The 13,100-nt window shown below is 54.3% G+C and overlaps 4 protein-coding genes across 4 annotated transcripts; 3 read left to right on the top strand and 1 right to left on the bottom strand.

Annotated features, from left to right (window-relative positions):
* Positions 1–1,447: 1,447 nt before the first annotated feature.
* BESB_049920 (aquaporin 2) lies at positions 1,448–2,725 on the bottom strand (the record flags this gene model as incomplete). Its single annotated transcript, XM_029363443.1, has 1 exon — positions 1,448–2,725. The coding sequence occupies one exon, from the start codon at positions 2,723–2,725 to the stop codon at positions 1,448–1,450; it is 1,278 nt and encodes a 425-aa protein (XP_029220809.1).
* A 980-nt stretch (positions 2,726–3,705) lies between these two features.
* On the top strand, positions 3,706–5,480 carry BESB_049910 (ribosomal protein RPL14; the record flags this gene model as incomplete). Its single annotated transcript, XM_029363442.1, has 3 exons — positions 3,706–3,777; positions 4,722–4,786; positions 5,213–5,480. 3 exons carry the CDS (start codon positions 3,706–3,708, stop codon positions 5,478–5,480), a joined length of 405 nt encoding a protein of 134 aa, XP_029220808.1.
* A 1,468-nt stretch (positions 5,481–6,948) lies between these two features.
* BESB_049900 (hydrolase, alpha/beta fold family protein) lies at positions 6,949–9,657 on the top strand (the record flags this gene model as incomplete). Its single annotated transcript, XM_029363441.1, has 4 exons — positions 6,949–6,989; positions 7,695–7,796; positions 8,415–8,478; positions 8,938–9,657. The coding sequence occupies 4 exons, from the start codon at positions 6,949–6,951 to the stop codon at positions 9,655–9,657; spliced, it is 927 nt and encodes a 308-aa protein (XP_029220807.1).
* Positions 9,658–11,169: 1,512 nt separating this feature from the next.
* On the top strand, positions 11,170–12,696 carry BESB_049890 (Ras family protein; the record flags this gene model as incomplete). The annotated part of the gene is made up of 3 exons (XM_029363440.1): positions 11,170–11,387; positions 11,900–12,110; positions 12,541–12,696. The coding sequence occupies 3 exons, from the start codon at positions 11,170–11,172 to the stop codon at positions 12,694–12,696; spliced, it is 585 nt and encodes a 194-aa protein (XP_029220806.1).
* Positions 12,697–13,100: the final 404 nt, after the last annotated feature.

Genomic DNA, 13,100 nt, shown 5'->3' with positions numbered 1-13,100 from the left:
CGAGCGGACCCCGGTGCAGGCGACGGTCGTCTACTGAAAGAAAACACGTTTTCTGGCTGTCTTTTGCGCTACAGAAGAGATACAAATGCAGCAGAGAACGAATCTCTGCCTCATACTATGCTCAGGCACCCTTGTGTGCTTCTCTAGGAAGCTGGGCAGCCACACTGGGCGAGTCGGCGGAGGCGCAGCGTGGCTTTCCTGTTTCTAAAGTATGTTTTTATCGTTCGTGTCGTTTTCCCCGTTTCGGAACACCATGTAAACAGGATAGTCTTCTGCGAAACTACATACCAAAGCCGAGTTTCTAGCTGTAGAAAGTGAACTGAGAACCTTAATACGCGGCCAAGAGCAGGCAGAGATTCCGCGTTTTCGGAGCGAAGTAGCGTGTGCGTAGCATTGAGTTATACCAGTACCACGATTTCTTTATTCACAGGAGCCTTTTGGTCGATGGCAAACATCGTCGCGAGAGGAATCGCATGGAACGTACTTCAGCGTTTGGCAATACAGAGACTCGTGCGTCACTTAACAGTTGCGAGAATGCTTCTTGTCGCCACGTCGGCGCGCAGAGTTTCGCTGCAATTCAAAACGGGGTACACTTCACTTCGTTTCCGTTGCGAGAGGGGGACCTTGTTTGAGCAGAAGCGAATCGCCTTGCTATGTTATGCGGGAGCATCTTGGGATCCTTACCGTGCTTGCGGAGTTCGACCTTCAGTATCGCTGACGCCATGAGGTTGCGGACTGTTTGCTGGGCATGTTCGCATGTCGCAAGAAGCTACTGCAGCGTACAGTGGAGTTGTGCCCGCCTCGACTGGATATGCAGTCTGAATTTCGCTCATTCCTGTGTCTGAGAGAGTGCGAGGGTGGCGAGTCAAGCGTGATGGAGAAATAGTAAACCGGCTACGCAGTGCGTGGGGTTCAGCCTCGAAGTCAGGTTCTTTTATGAAGCGGTAGTCTCGCATCTGACGATAGAACTGGTGGCTGACGGTGCTGAATCAATCGTTATGTCTTCCGTGTGACGCTGTGCCCCCCTGAGAAGTACGAGGCAACTCTGTGTGCGAAGAGTGGGCGGTTTAGTAGAGGTCACAAATTGTAACGGTAGGGCTGCCGGTGCAACACCGAAGCGTCGTAGAGTTCTCTCGAGTTTCCATGGTCACGGCTACAGCAAATCAGGCCACGAGTCGAAGCATTAAAAAAACAACGGAAAAAACACGCGATTTTGCGCATCGGCGCGAGAGCACCGTACAAACCGAAAAAAACATGGCCACCGGTACACTCATTCGCTTATTCAAAGTTCTGAGTCAAGTGGAACAATTTGTGTCACAACAGAAAACGAATGAGAATGCTTTGCCGCCTACATGGCAAGGGCGAGGTTGTGCCTTCGGTGCCTTGCTTTATTCCGTTCTGCGATTAGCTGTTCGAGAGCCAAGACGATCTCGCGTGTTCGCTACAGTTACGGAAGCCTCTGGTAGCGGCCGGGCAGAAGTGCGAAAATGCCGGCGGACATGAGGGCGCTGAGAATCGGGATTCCGAGGCACGCGATGGAATTCCACCAGTCCTCTCCGTATCCGTTAAGGAGGAGCTGCGAGATGATGATTCCAAAGGTTGTCTGCACATTCAGCGAGGCCGCCTTGACGAAGCACAAATGGAACGCCGCATAGACAGCGCCGATCACAGCGCCCGCTGGTCGTCCAAAGATGTCGCCGAACGTGAAGGTGTACGCCCCCATGAGCAGCATGCTGAAGACGAAGAGCACCAGCATATCGTACCCGTTGCTGCCTGACCTCAAAATGTTGAAGAGACTAAGTGGACCCATCGTGTAACGAGCCAAGATAGCTCCAAGAGCTCCTCCACCGCACTGGAAGAGGAGGTAGAAGAAGGTGTCTGGAACGTGCGTCTGGCCTGTGCCAAGGGTTGCGAGGGAGATCGCCGGGTTGATGGCGCCGCCAGATTTCCATCCGATGGTGTAGACCAGCGCCGCCGCAATGCATCCGATGCTCAGAGCTGTGTTCCACGTCTGTACGCCTCCCGCCATGGCGCAGCAGGAGCAATAGGTAAACGCCAGACTTCCAAACAGCTCGCTCATCAGGAGGTTGTCATACGCCAGTTTGTAGGCGCCCCAGCCAGCAGCTGCGGCCAAAAACGGGATGATCACGAAGGACGCAAACTGAGACGAGTTGACTGACGTTCCTTGCAGCGCATTGCCGATATTGGTTCCCAGCGCCACTGCCGGGTTCAGGTAGCCAGACAGCCCCATGGTCGCGGTGTACGCGGCGTAGGTGATGAGAGCCACGGCAATGCCGGGGAGCCGGCCGACGTCTGCAGAATTTTCGATGTGGGCGAAAGCCAACGTCGAACAGAACACCCCTTGAGCAAGGAGAATCTTTCCGCTGAGCGCTCCTTCGACTCCAGCGGGTAAAAAGCCAGATTCGCCACAGATCAACGCCGAAAGCGAGGCTCCCAAGGTTGCGCCGAGGAACTGCAGCGCAATGTTGATCGCGCCGTGTTGCGCTTTCACGCGACCAGCAAAGACCTCCGTAAGCGTAAGAATTGGGTTCAACTGGGCAATGCGGAACTGGTACAAGACGAAGGTGAGAACGGCATATGTCAGCGAGACTGCGAGCCCGTATGAGAAAATGTCCGACCTAAACATGCTCAGAAGCCCTGCTCCAAACAGGAGTGCAAAGCTCCCGAGGAACTCCGCGGCGATGCCCTTCTTGTCGAGGTCCATCTTGCAGAAGAGCTCACGATTTGCAGACCACAAAGGAATCTGTTCTGCACAGTCGCCTCAGATTCTGTCGGAGGACGTCAGGCCAAACAGGACACTGATTGTAACAAAGTCCAAACCTGTCGGTTGCAGATTTGACGAACAGTGTCCAGCGAGCGATCAAGGAAACGAAAAGGAAGTGTCGACACGCATCCACACTGAAGACAAGCTGTCCTGTCGAGCGTGCACGGGCTGCCTCGGCACCTCCTGCCGGTGAGAGGCCGCCAGACGCCGCTTGCTCGGCGCTCGGGCGGCCGCCTTTGAGCTTGCATCCCTCTGCGTTGACACCAGTGCTCGTGCTGAACTCACGAGTTGGGGAGTCGTCTTTCTAGCAACCTCTCGGTGCTCTCTCACCAGGCTGGGGGGCTGTCTGTCGTGGCGTGCTTAGGTCGCGCGCGTTGGCTGGCTGCTTTGCAGACTACTCTGCATCCGCCGAGGGCATCGTTGCAAGGGTGCAGTGTCGTCTTCGCTCTCCGCAAAGGGGGTGCACACGACGAGCGCACTGGGACTGCCACGTAGTGGTCCGCCACCCGTATGCGTGCTTCAGGGAAAATGTTTGGTTTTTATCCGCGTATGGACAGGCTAAAGCAGCGTTGTCGGTCAAACTGGGAAGCGGCTGCTCAATAGACGCGCGACTGGTCGGCCGTCCCAGATGCGCAAGGGACGTCTCCGAATATTAGCCGGCCGCGTTGAAAACTCACACAAGGGGGGGTTGCGTAGGCAGTGTTATTCTCAGTCAGCGGGCCCCTAGTACATGAAGGAACGCATGCTCCCCCTCATCATTTATCGGGGAGCATGGCAATTGCGAAAATTCGTGGAAAGGCCGCGCTTTGTACGTTTTGGGGTAGCAGGCGCTCGGGGGCGTTCGGACATCTTCTGTGGATTTGGTGTTTTCTTTGCCGGTGTCCTTGCTCGCGGATTTTCTGTGCCTCATCGTTCCGAAAATGCCGCTCTTCACCCGGTACTACCAGCCTGGTAGGCTCTGCGTCGTCCAGTACGGACCCGACGCTGGAAAGGTAGGCTCTCTACACGCTTTCAGACCCCTCGGGCTCATTCCATGAAGCGCATTGCGGATTCCCTTCGTTGGTCTTCGACCACTCCCTCTGTTCAAATCCGGGCCGCGATCCTTTGTGATGGAAGATATTCAAGTGATACACGTGTCGTGTGAGTCGTTTTCCCGCATGTAATTCCGAGTGTGGGGGCCCAGGAGGCCGACTGGCGACTGGCTTTGCATGCTCAAGACTACGTTGAGCACAAGCAGAACCAAGGGGATTTTTTGTCGTCGATTTTCCCCAAAATCCAAGATCTGACCTGTCCGAGAGGTTGTGCGCGCCGAGGAGCCGAAACCCACCCCAGACTCGCTCATGGCCAGGCTGGCTCTGAGGCCGCAGTCCCAGCGCGACGCGGCAGCGGATCTGATTCCCGCCTGTTGATGGGGAGGCTAGAAGTATTTCTGTGGCTGGTTTTCTTCCCTCTCTGGATCTCCTCTTTCCGTCCGGCGAGGCAGACAGAGTCGGAGAGGGGAGCTGTATTTCTTCACAGAGGGGGCACCGGCGCATGTGGCAGGAACGAGGGCTGCCGCGGTCGCTCATGTGTTTGTTAGCTCGACGATCAGTACCAAATACAGGTCGTGACGAGGGGCGGTGACTGAGGGACTCGAATCGTTTCCTTGGCCTGTTTTTGATCACACCCGGTTTCGGTCTGCGGGCGAGCGGGGCCGGGAATTCGGTTCAGCGCCCCGGACGTTCTGCATCTACGGTTAAAGGGCTGAACGGAACTTCCAACATGTCTTTTCGCCGCGTAGTCCTTTGGGCGGTGGGTCGCACATGAGCCCTCAACTGACATCTGTATCACTGCAAGAGCTCCTCGAGCGGCATTGTGGCAGTTCCCGTATGCGGGACCGCGTTTCTTCGTTCGTGACCATACGCTTGGTTTTGTGTGGTTCCTGTGCTTTTCTCAGCTCTGTTTCGTCGTTGACATCATCAACCAGACCCGCGTCCTCGTTGATGGCGCTGGTGTCACGGGGTACGTCGTTAATCAAGATGTAAAGGCTGGATGATATACCCTGGATTTCACACCTGCAGCGCCACTACGGCCGATAGTACAGGGCGCAAAGGGGGAGCGGAGTGGAGAGGGGAGGTTTGCGCCAGACTTCTGAGTCGTTGTATGCCACAGCCTTGTCGCACACGTAGCGGCGTTCAGAGTGCTTACATCTAGCATGCCATATGCGGGGGGTTTCATATCGACGCAGGAAAGGCAAGATGAGTGTTCACACTCAGTGCTGCGTGTGTTTGCTTTTCCTTGAAAAACGGTGTGTCTTTGATTGTGTCCTCGGTCGCAGGGTGGGCGGAGAGGGGGAGGGTGTGTCAGCAGATAGCCGAGCCATGCCTTCAGCGTCAGTTGAGCTGTTAACTGTGTCATTATGTTCCGCGGTGTTGCCTGTTTCGTCAGGGTGAAGCGTCAGTCGATGCCGGTTCGTCGCATTGCTCTGACTGACCAGTACCTGAAGATCCCCCGCAGCGTCCGGTCTGCGACCTTGAAGAAGGCCTTGGAGAAGGATGACGTCATCGCCAAGTTCAACCAGACCTCATGGGGCAAGAAGCGCCAAGTCAAGGAACAGCGCGCGAACATGACCGACTTTGACCGCTTCAAGCTCATGGTTGTCTTGAAGCAGAGAAGAAAGGTGATGCAGCAGAAGCTGAAGAGCCTGAAGAAATAAGTGTGTAGAGAAACGCTGTTCTGATGGAGACAAGGGAAGTCGTCCGTGGACAGCATGTGGGTAGGGGAAAGGACGCATGTGTCTCTAACAATGTTTCTCAAGGTTTGTATCTCGAACTCTCCACTCGCCTGTGTGTGTCCGGAAGACACACTTGCTCACCACAGGAAACCAACGCTTCTCGTTAGTTCTCTTTGGTCGTAAACAGGACGAGAAGAGTCTTCCGCAGGCCCCCGCACACCTCCAGCGAGTGGCGTAGACTGGACGTGCAGCCGAAACAACGTCGGGAGGATGACCCGGCGAGGGCAGGAACTCCCTCCCGAGTCGCCCGTTGGGGCTTCCTCTGCTGCACTCTAGGCCTCCGCTCACACCCTGTTCCACTGCGGTAGAAGCGGCTGGCGCTGGCCCGTTCGTTTGTGCGTCTGGTAGCTAGTTCTCACGAAGCTAGGGGCTCTGCTTCACGTAGCCAAGGATGCTTTGCCCTGGCTAGCGACGCCGGCACACACCTGCGTCCCGAGGTCCGCAGAACTTCCGGTAGACATCACCCGCGCGGCTTTCTGCGAGGAAGCTCTTGAGGTGTACGCTGGCACGTCATGGGTACGGCCGACTAGGAGACCGCCCTTACTCAGCGGAAAGAGTCAGCTTCATTCAAAGCTGAACAGAGAAAGTCGACCCTTTGGGAGCGCCCACAGCGGACTAGGACTCGAGGGGTCTATATGAGGTATCAGTGCTGTCGATGTGTTCTGTAAGCTCCTGACGGTCATGCGCAAAGACTACTTTTGGCTGGTTCTCAACCGCACGTTGTCATACTGTTCATCACGCGAGTCGTAGGGCCTGCCACTCGTGGTATACATGAACCTGTATGTCTCTTTTGCTTTGTATTCGTCTATAAGAGCACGAAGATGAGCTTATTCCAGCAGGTACGGAGGTACTTATATGCGGCGGGAAGTTGTAGGCATGCAGTAGGGGATTGTTACGAAGTCGCCCAGCGAACAAACAGTCGAGTGCCTGCGCTGTATCCTGGCGCCTGAGCCAACAGCGCGCGGGGGGACGAGCCATTTTCAGCTGCAGAAGCGAGTGACAGGCCAAATGAATAAACTGATTCATACTCCGAATGACGTGAGTCGCGTTCAAAAAAAGGGTGACTCGTCCGATAACGACGCAGTCACAGCTTTGGTGTGTGGGTCTGGCCTCCGCTGATGAAAAAGACCCGACACGGAGATAGCGCGCCTGTCTCCTCAGTGCGCATGTGTCTCCTGCTACCTGCCGTTTTGCGAGTCTGCCTTGAGTCTTCCTGCGGCCAAGAGGGGAAGCCTGTCCAAAGAGAAAATTCCAAATTGGTCATCCGCAACTCTGCGTCCATTTCGCATGCTTGGCGCGGCGATTTTAGTGCTCACAAGTCCGTGGAGCGTGACAGGCGTGCAGCGTCAGACCTGCCGGTGCCTCCTTTTGTACACACAGCGTGAACAACATGCCGCAGACGACCGCTCCTGACTGGCATTTTGCCAACGAGTGAGCCTAATTGCATGAGAGTTGGAAGGGATAGGCATTCTGTGGGATGTCGCACGGCGTCCGTGTTTTCCGGTGGCAGATACGTTAGTGTGCGTCCACTCACCGCGACTGGGTTCGCGGCGAATGTCAGGGAGGCTCTGCGGTGCTCGTTTTTCTTGTTATCCGGGGTGTTCAATCCTTTCCAGGGGTCTTCCTCAACAGAAGCCTTCTCCTCCCGTCCAAGAAGAGCACGGGGGGCTTCGCTACACTTTCTGTCGTCGTTCAAATGCTTCGTCCTATGCGGAGGTTCACGCGCTGGTGTCTCGAACATGGCAAAAACGGACTAGCAGTGCACAATCAGGGCTTGTGCTTCCCTCAAAATGGCGGTTCCGAAGCTCTCTCTAGCCCGAGTGTGTTTCACCTTTGAATGCACCTGCATGCGGTAGATACCGTGTTCGTGGGCTCGCTGCAACGGAGGACGAGGATTCTCCCCTGCACGGGGCAACGCCACAAGGGCCGTGTGCTAGTCGTTTCGTTTCTGCGTCTTCCCCGTGCGCGTTATCCGTCCAACAAGACGGTTGTATAGCACTGGCCTCCGACACCACAGGGGAAGTCTCATTTTCCTTGTGTGTGAGCCCATGAGTATACAGAACGCAAGTCTGTACACCGAGGAACACTCTAGCGGGAGTTTAATGTTGCAGTTCGTCTCTGTGTGCTGGTCTGCAGAAAAGGGAGGTTCCATGTGACTTCCTTTCAAGGTCACAAGCTGGCCTGCGTCGTCGATATCAAGTACCCCAGCTGCAACAAAGTCGCGATTCTCTGTCCCGGGTAAGCCGATCCAGCTCCAACATCTCCAGAAGGAATGCTGATTAAACAGCTCATGATGACTACCTTTTCTTTTAGGACTTAGTGATGCTGTTCTGGCGGCTCCACCGAGGTAGATTAACGGTTAGCGTGTACCACGTACGCGTGCGTTTTGACGCGGAGGCGTCCGGCGGAACGATTTCGGTGTACACCGCGTGTCTGTTCTGCCGTCTACACATACACACCCGGGAAAAATCGAGACATGAACCAGTTGTCGACAGATTCCTTTACTTATTCGGTTTATGCCGCGTCGTGCGGCGTCGTTCGACGTCGCCTGGCGGAGATTCAACGGCAGTTAGTCTCACATTTCCTCGTCAACTGCCCACAGGCAGCCCTTGAAACAGAGATGCAAATCATACTCCATGCACATTTCTGTTGCTATGACCGGCGTAGCTGTGTTCCAGCAGTTTGGCGTAAACGGTGCACTTTTTTTTTGGATGTGGCATTTACGCTGTCAGGACACACGTTGGCCTGTATACTGCTAGGCTCCAATGCAGTGCCAAGTTGCCGCTATTGCGCTGTCCTATAGTACGGCGTTCGTCCACGTAGACCGCTGTCGAACGCTGTTCTGTGCACTCACAGGCTGTACGCAAACAAGTGCCACGCGCTTTTGAGTACTATAGCAGAGGGGCTCCCCGTGAACTCGGTAAGCGTCCTGCATCACACAGTGTCGCCTCAGGCGGCATTAGCTTACCAGCGCGAGTGCTCAGCCGTTGTATCTTTCTTTCGTCGTTCACGACTGGTGTTACTTCGACGCAAAGACGCGGTCGCAGCAAAGCTTACGCTGAGTCATGCGATGTAGGAGAAGACAACCAAGCAGGGCTCAGTAATGAGCTTGCCGGCAGATAGTAGCGCATGCATGCATCTCTTTCTGAGAGGAGGATGGGCTCTAACTTTTGCTGTAATGAAGTAAGACAGGCGATTGCAGTGATAATATGCCACGTGGGCATTTTATCGCTTGTGGGCGCGGCTACTCCCCTCTCGGGAGATCTCCAAATCTTAACGTGAATTCAGTTTCAGGTTTCCGACCAGCATTCCCCGGTCGCCCCTCAAACCCCCCCCCCTCCGGAATGCACTCCTGTGTGTCCGGACTAACTCTGTTCAGATTCGGTTCGACTTCCACGGAAACGGCGAATCTGAGGGTGACAATGACTGGAGCTTTGGAGGCTACGTTGATGAGGCAAAGGACGACCTGCATGCCGTCGTAGAAGCATGCGCGTCGTACAATCTGGACGTTGTTTGTCTCATTGGTCACTCTCGATCAGCCACTACAGTGCTTCTCCACGCTGCGATTTTTGACGATGTGCCGCTCATAGTCAGTCTAGCTGGCAGATACGATATGCGCCAGGGCCTGGAAAAACACTTATCTGGTGAGAAATTCAGGGCATTTTCCGTGCTCACTGCCGGGACCGGGATGGGCAAGCACGCTGACGTGCTGACAGCAACTCTCGAAAACGACAAGGACGTTTTGAAGAAGCAAGGCTCGGAGGTTGACGAGGGAGTTGAGTTCGTTTCCCCAGATGGCCGCAAGCGCGTCATCACACGCAAGTGCGTGCTCAACCGCCTCACGCTAGATCTCCGAAAGTACTTCTCGCAAATCAAAAATACGAAGAAGATCCTCATTATTCATGGTTCTGAAGACCACACTGTGCCGTGTGAAGACGCCACTCAAATGGCTAATGCCCTTCCGCAGAAAAAAACGAATGTGGTGATTATCGAGAAAGCATCCCACTCACTCACTGATACTCAAGCCATCAAGGCACAGGTCGTGCAGCAGATTGAGAACTTCATTGCCGAAAACGGCTACAGTTGCAAGAAAGAGTAGAGATGCCGCCCCCCTCGGCATACGTTCGATATATATTTCTCTACTTGTATACAGATATCTGTGTGGATTCGCTAGTGTGACCTCCATTAGCGGTGAATGTCTGAGGAAGTTTGCGGTGGCCGTGCGGCAACGAACCAGCTCATTTGTGTTTCGAAATGCCGGAGTTATTGTGTCAGGATGCACTTGCCTTGCATGGCGCAGCTTCTTGTGTTCTTTTCAATGAGAAAATACATTTTCTCACACGGCGTAACGCTTCAGAACGCTCTTCTTGAGTGGCCAGAAGGCGAAGTCGCTGCCGGACTCGTTTCTTGTTTCTGAAGGCTGTAAGGAGGCATCTGGTTGCTAAGGAAAAGCAGCTCGAGAGTCTGGCGAGGGCAGCGGGCGAAGGTTGAAGGGGCATCATAGGATCAACAGGGTTTCGAACAAGAAATCTGCCGAGCGAGTGATAGATGGCGCAGACGAATGAGCACGCCCAGATGGCATAATGCCGATTAGGATGCGGTGCGAAACGCATCAGCCATATAGAGGAAGCGAGTTAGGGGCCTTGTGCGTCATACTAGTTTTATGCGCGACGCGGCACGCATTCCCGAGCATATCCACCTTTCAATTTCCACTCCGCGCAGAAGTGGTCCTACACGCAGAGGAGAGTTTTCAAGGGCTGTCCGGGTTGAACTGCCTCAAAGTCGCCTTGCTGGTCGCCCGTTGCCGACCGGTGTCGGAGGAGTTGTGTATCGTCGCCTCGGGACGGTACTCCGAGTTGCTCGTTGGCCAGCTAGACCAGAAAACTACCATCGCCGAGAAACAAGGCATTGCTTCGTGTTCGTGTCGAGCAGCCCCAACCCTCTGCGGCTTCCTAGAGATTGTGTCTCGCCACAATGCACTTCGGTAATACAGCTCCTGAACCGTGGCAGGATATCGCGGCAGGTTTCGGCCGCGCCAGGGAAAGCGTTGCTCAGCCTTACACACTACACAGGCGAACGACAAGGACTCGCATGTGCAAAGCCATACGTAGTTGTGTCTGGGTATCGATACTCGCGTTCCCCTGCGGTCGTCTGTTGACCGCAAGAACCTCTTGGATGTCCTAACACAAGAGGACAATGCTACCGTGGACGTCTGGATTGTGTAGAGCCGCGCTTTTGCTGGAAAGAGTTCGCACGGCACAGCTTGTCAGCCCTCCGACAACAGAGCGCATGCAGGAAGCCGTCCCTACAGAGAGCCTTCTCGGGAGGTCTCACGCAGGCATTTGCTGGAGGCAAGTCCAATACGATAGCTGAAAAGAACGCCGCTGCTAACCCCGTACGGAAGTCTCGCGCTACCGCGGCGTACCACGCGGGGACGCTTGCGCATGCGCAAGAACGCTCGCGCGGTGCGAATAGCTGTTTCGGGATGGCATACCTCCACACAGGCGGACGAATGCCTTCGCGCTGCTCAGCGGTTCCTTAGAGCTAACTGATACCGCATTATGTCCGAGAAAACGTTAGTAGGGCAGCATGCAGTCGCCGTCTAACCACCATGCTGGCATTCACTCCTATCACGCGCCAGCCTGTGGATCCAGTTCCACAGCCCTCGAAGCCGATTCGGGTCGCCGTCGTCGGCGACGTTGGCGTCGGCAAAACTACGCTTTTGCAGTGTTTTGTCAACGGAACGGATCCTACGCGCAGGGAAGGCCTGGGTGTCGAGGCGGGTCCCACGATCGGCGTAGACTATCTGAGGAAGACTATTCGAATAAAGTGCGTAACTGAAAAGACCAGCAGCGATAATGGTGTTTTGGAGCAGCGTGTGCCGCGAACATGTGCGTTTACATATGCGCAAGTACTTGGTACTGGCATGTAATTGTGCTGCCGTAAGCGCCGCTATGGCGCGGTTCCGAGAACCTCGTACTCGCTACGCGTGGTCTCCGAATGAAATTGTGACATCGGGAGAATTCCCCCTATTCAAACGAAGAACTCCTCTTTCAGAAATGCCACGCACCGACGCAGTTATGCTGCGAAAACTTGAGAAAAGCACCAAAGTTCGATTGAATCGCATGGCAACCATTCGCCTCACAGAGGAAGCGGCTGATATGCGCATATATAGATATGGAAAGATACGTATATAGTTATATATGCCTGCGTCCTCACGTAGCCATACGTTTTCCCCAGTCTCCGGTATAGCCTCCGAGCGACGAGGAGTTCAATTCGCAGGGGTGATCAACTCTGCGTCGGAGAGGACGTGGCCAATCTTTTTTATTGGATTTTCTCAGGAACGAGAATGTCTGTCTCCATTTCTGGAACCTCTCCGGCGACGCAGTTTTCGGTGAAATGAGAAAAGAATTCTACAAGGAGTCAGACGCAGTTGTGCTTGTCTTTGACGTCACTTCGCGAGCTTCGTACAAGAATCTCTCTTCATGGCTGTCAGTTCTTCAGCCGCTCCTCGACGACCATCGCTTCAGCCTTTTCCTGTGTGGGAACAAGGTGAGACCAACGAAGCCCACGGCCTGCTCGACAAGCGCTTCTCTACGTGTATGCGGTTTCGCGTCTCTCGGAAATATGTAACTACACAAATGTATGTTTTTGCATGCGTGCCTGAATGCGTATGTTTATCCAAATCTATATATAAGTTTTCCAAATGCATTGCCCTGGCGGAGAATCGGCTCTCAAACCGCTGCTGCAGAAGAGGATTAGTTTATTGTCTTCCAGTGAACGCTCGAGCCGGCACGAATAATTGGATCTCTGTGTAGATACACGTCCCCTCTCGGCCGCAGAGGGCATGCAGGAAAGATGCAATTCTGAGAAAGTGCGGGTATGTACCGCAGCGTTCATGACGTAATTTCGTCATCTACTTCCCTTTAGTTGCTTTAAAAGCCTTGTATCGGCGCCCCATAGACAGGTTGCGCATGTTCAGGCGGAGTCCGCAAGCCGCGTTGTAGAGGAAAGCGAAGGACGCCTCTGGGCGTTGAAGAACGGACTTCCGTATTTCGAGGTATCCAGCACGACAGGCCAGGGAGTCGACACTCTCTTCGAGAACCTCGTTCTCTCAATGCACCTGCTGTCTTCGTGAAAAAAAAGAACGGCGGCTCAGGTAGAGAACTACTACCACTCCGCTGTCTGTACACCCGTGCCTTGTTTCTGCGAAAAGACATTCTTTCCCGGCCCCCACAATACATCTGCCACCAGCCAGCCTGTGGATATTCTCTCGGAAAGCCCCATACTCTCGGTGCGTCGACTTCCTCTCCAAAAAGGGAAAAGTGAAAAGCGCTAGAACCCCGGTTGAGGAACTATGCACAGGGGCGCATACCTACCTATCTATACGTAAATATATATATATATATTGGTGAACAGACAGACGAATATGTCGTCTTATGGTTATGAGGGCGGTTGCGATCCTTCTGCGTGCGGCGGTACGTTGTAGAATCTCCGTTGAAATTGTCATCACGTGATCTCCGCAGCAGAGACAAATTAGCG

This window comes from Besnoitia besnoiti, chromosome III, assembly GCF_002563875.1.
Source record: "Besnoitia besnoiti strain Bb-Ger1 chromosome III, whole genome shotgun sequence".
Classification (NCBI taxonomy): Eukaryota; Apicomplexa; class Conoidasida; order Eucoccidiorida; family Sarcocystidae; genus Besnoitia; species Besnoitia besnoiti.
The sequence above is the reverse complement of the archived record's forward strand: the minus strand, read 5'-3'. Positions and strand labels throughout refer to the sequence as shown.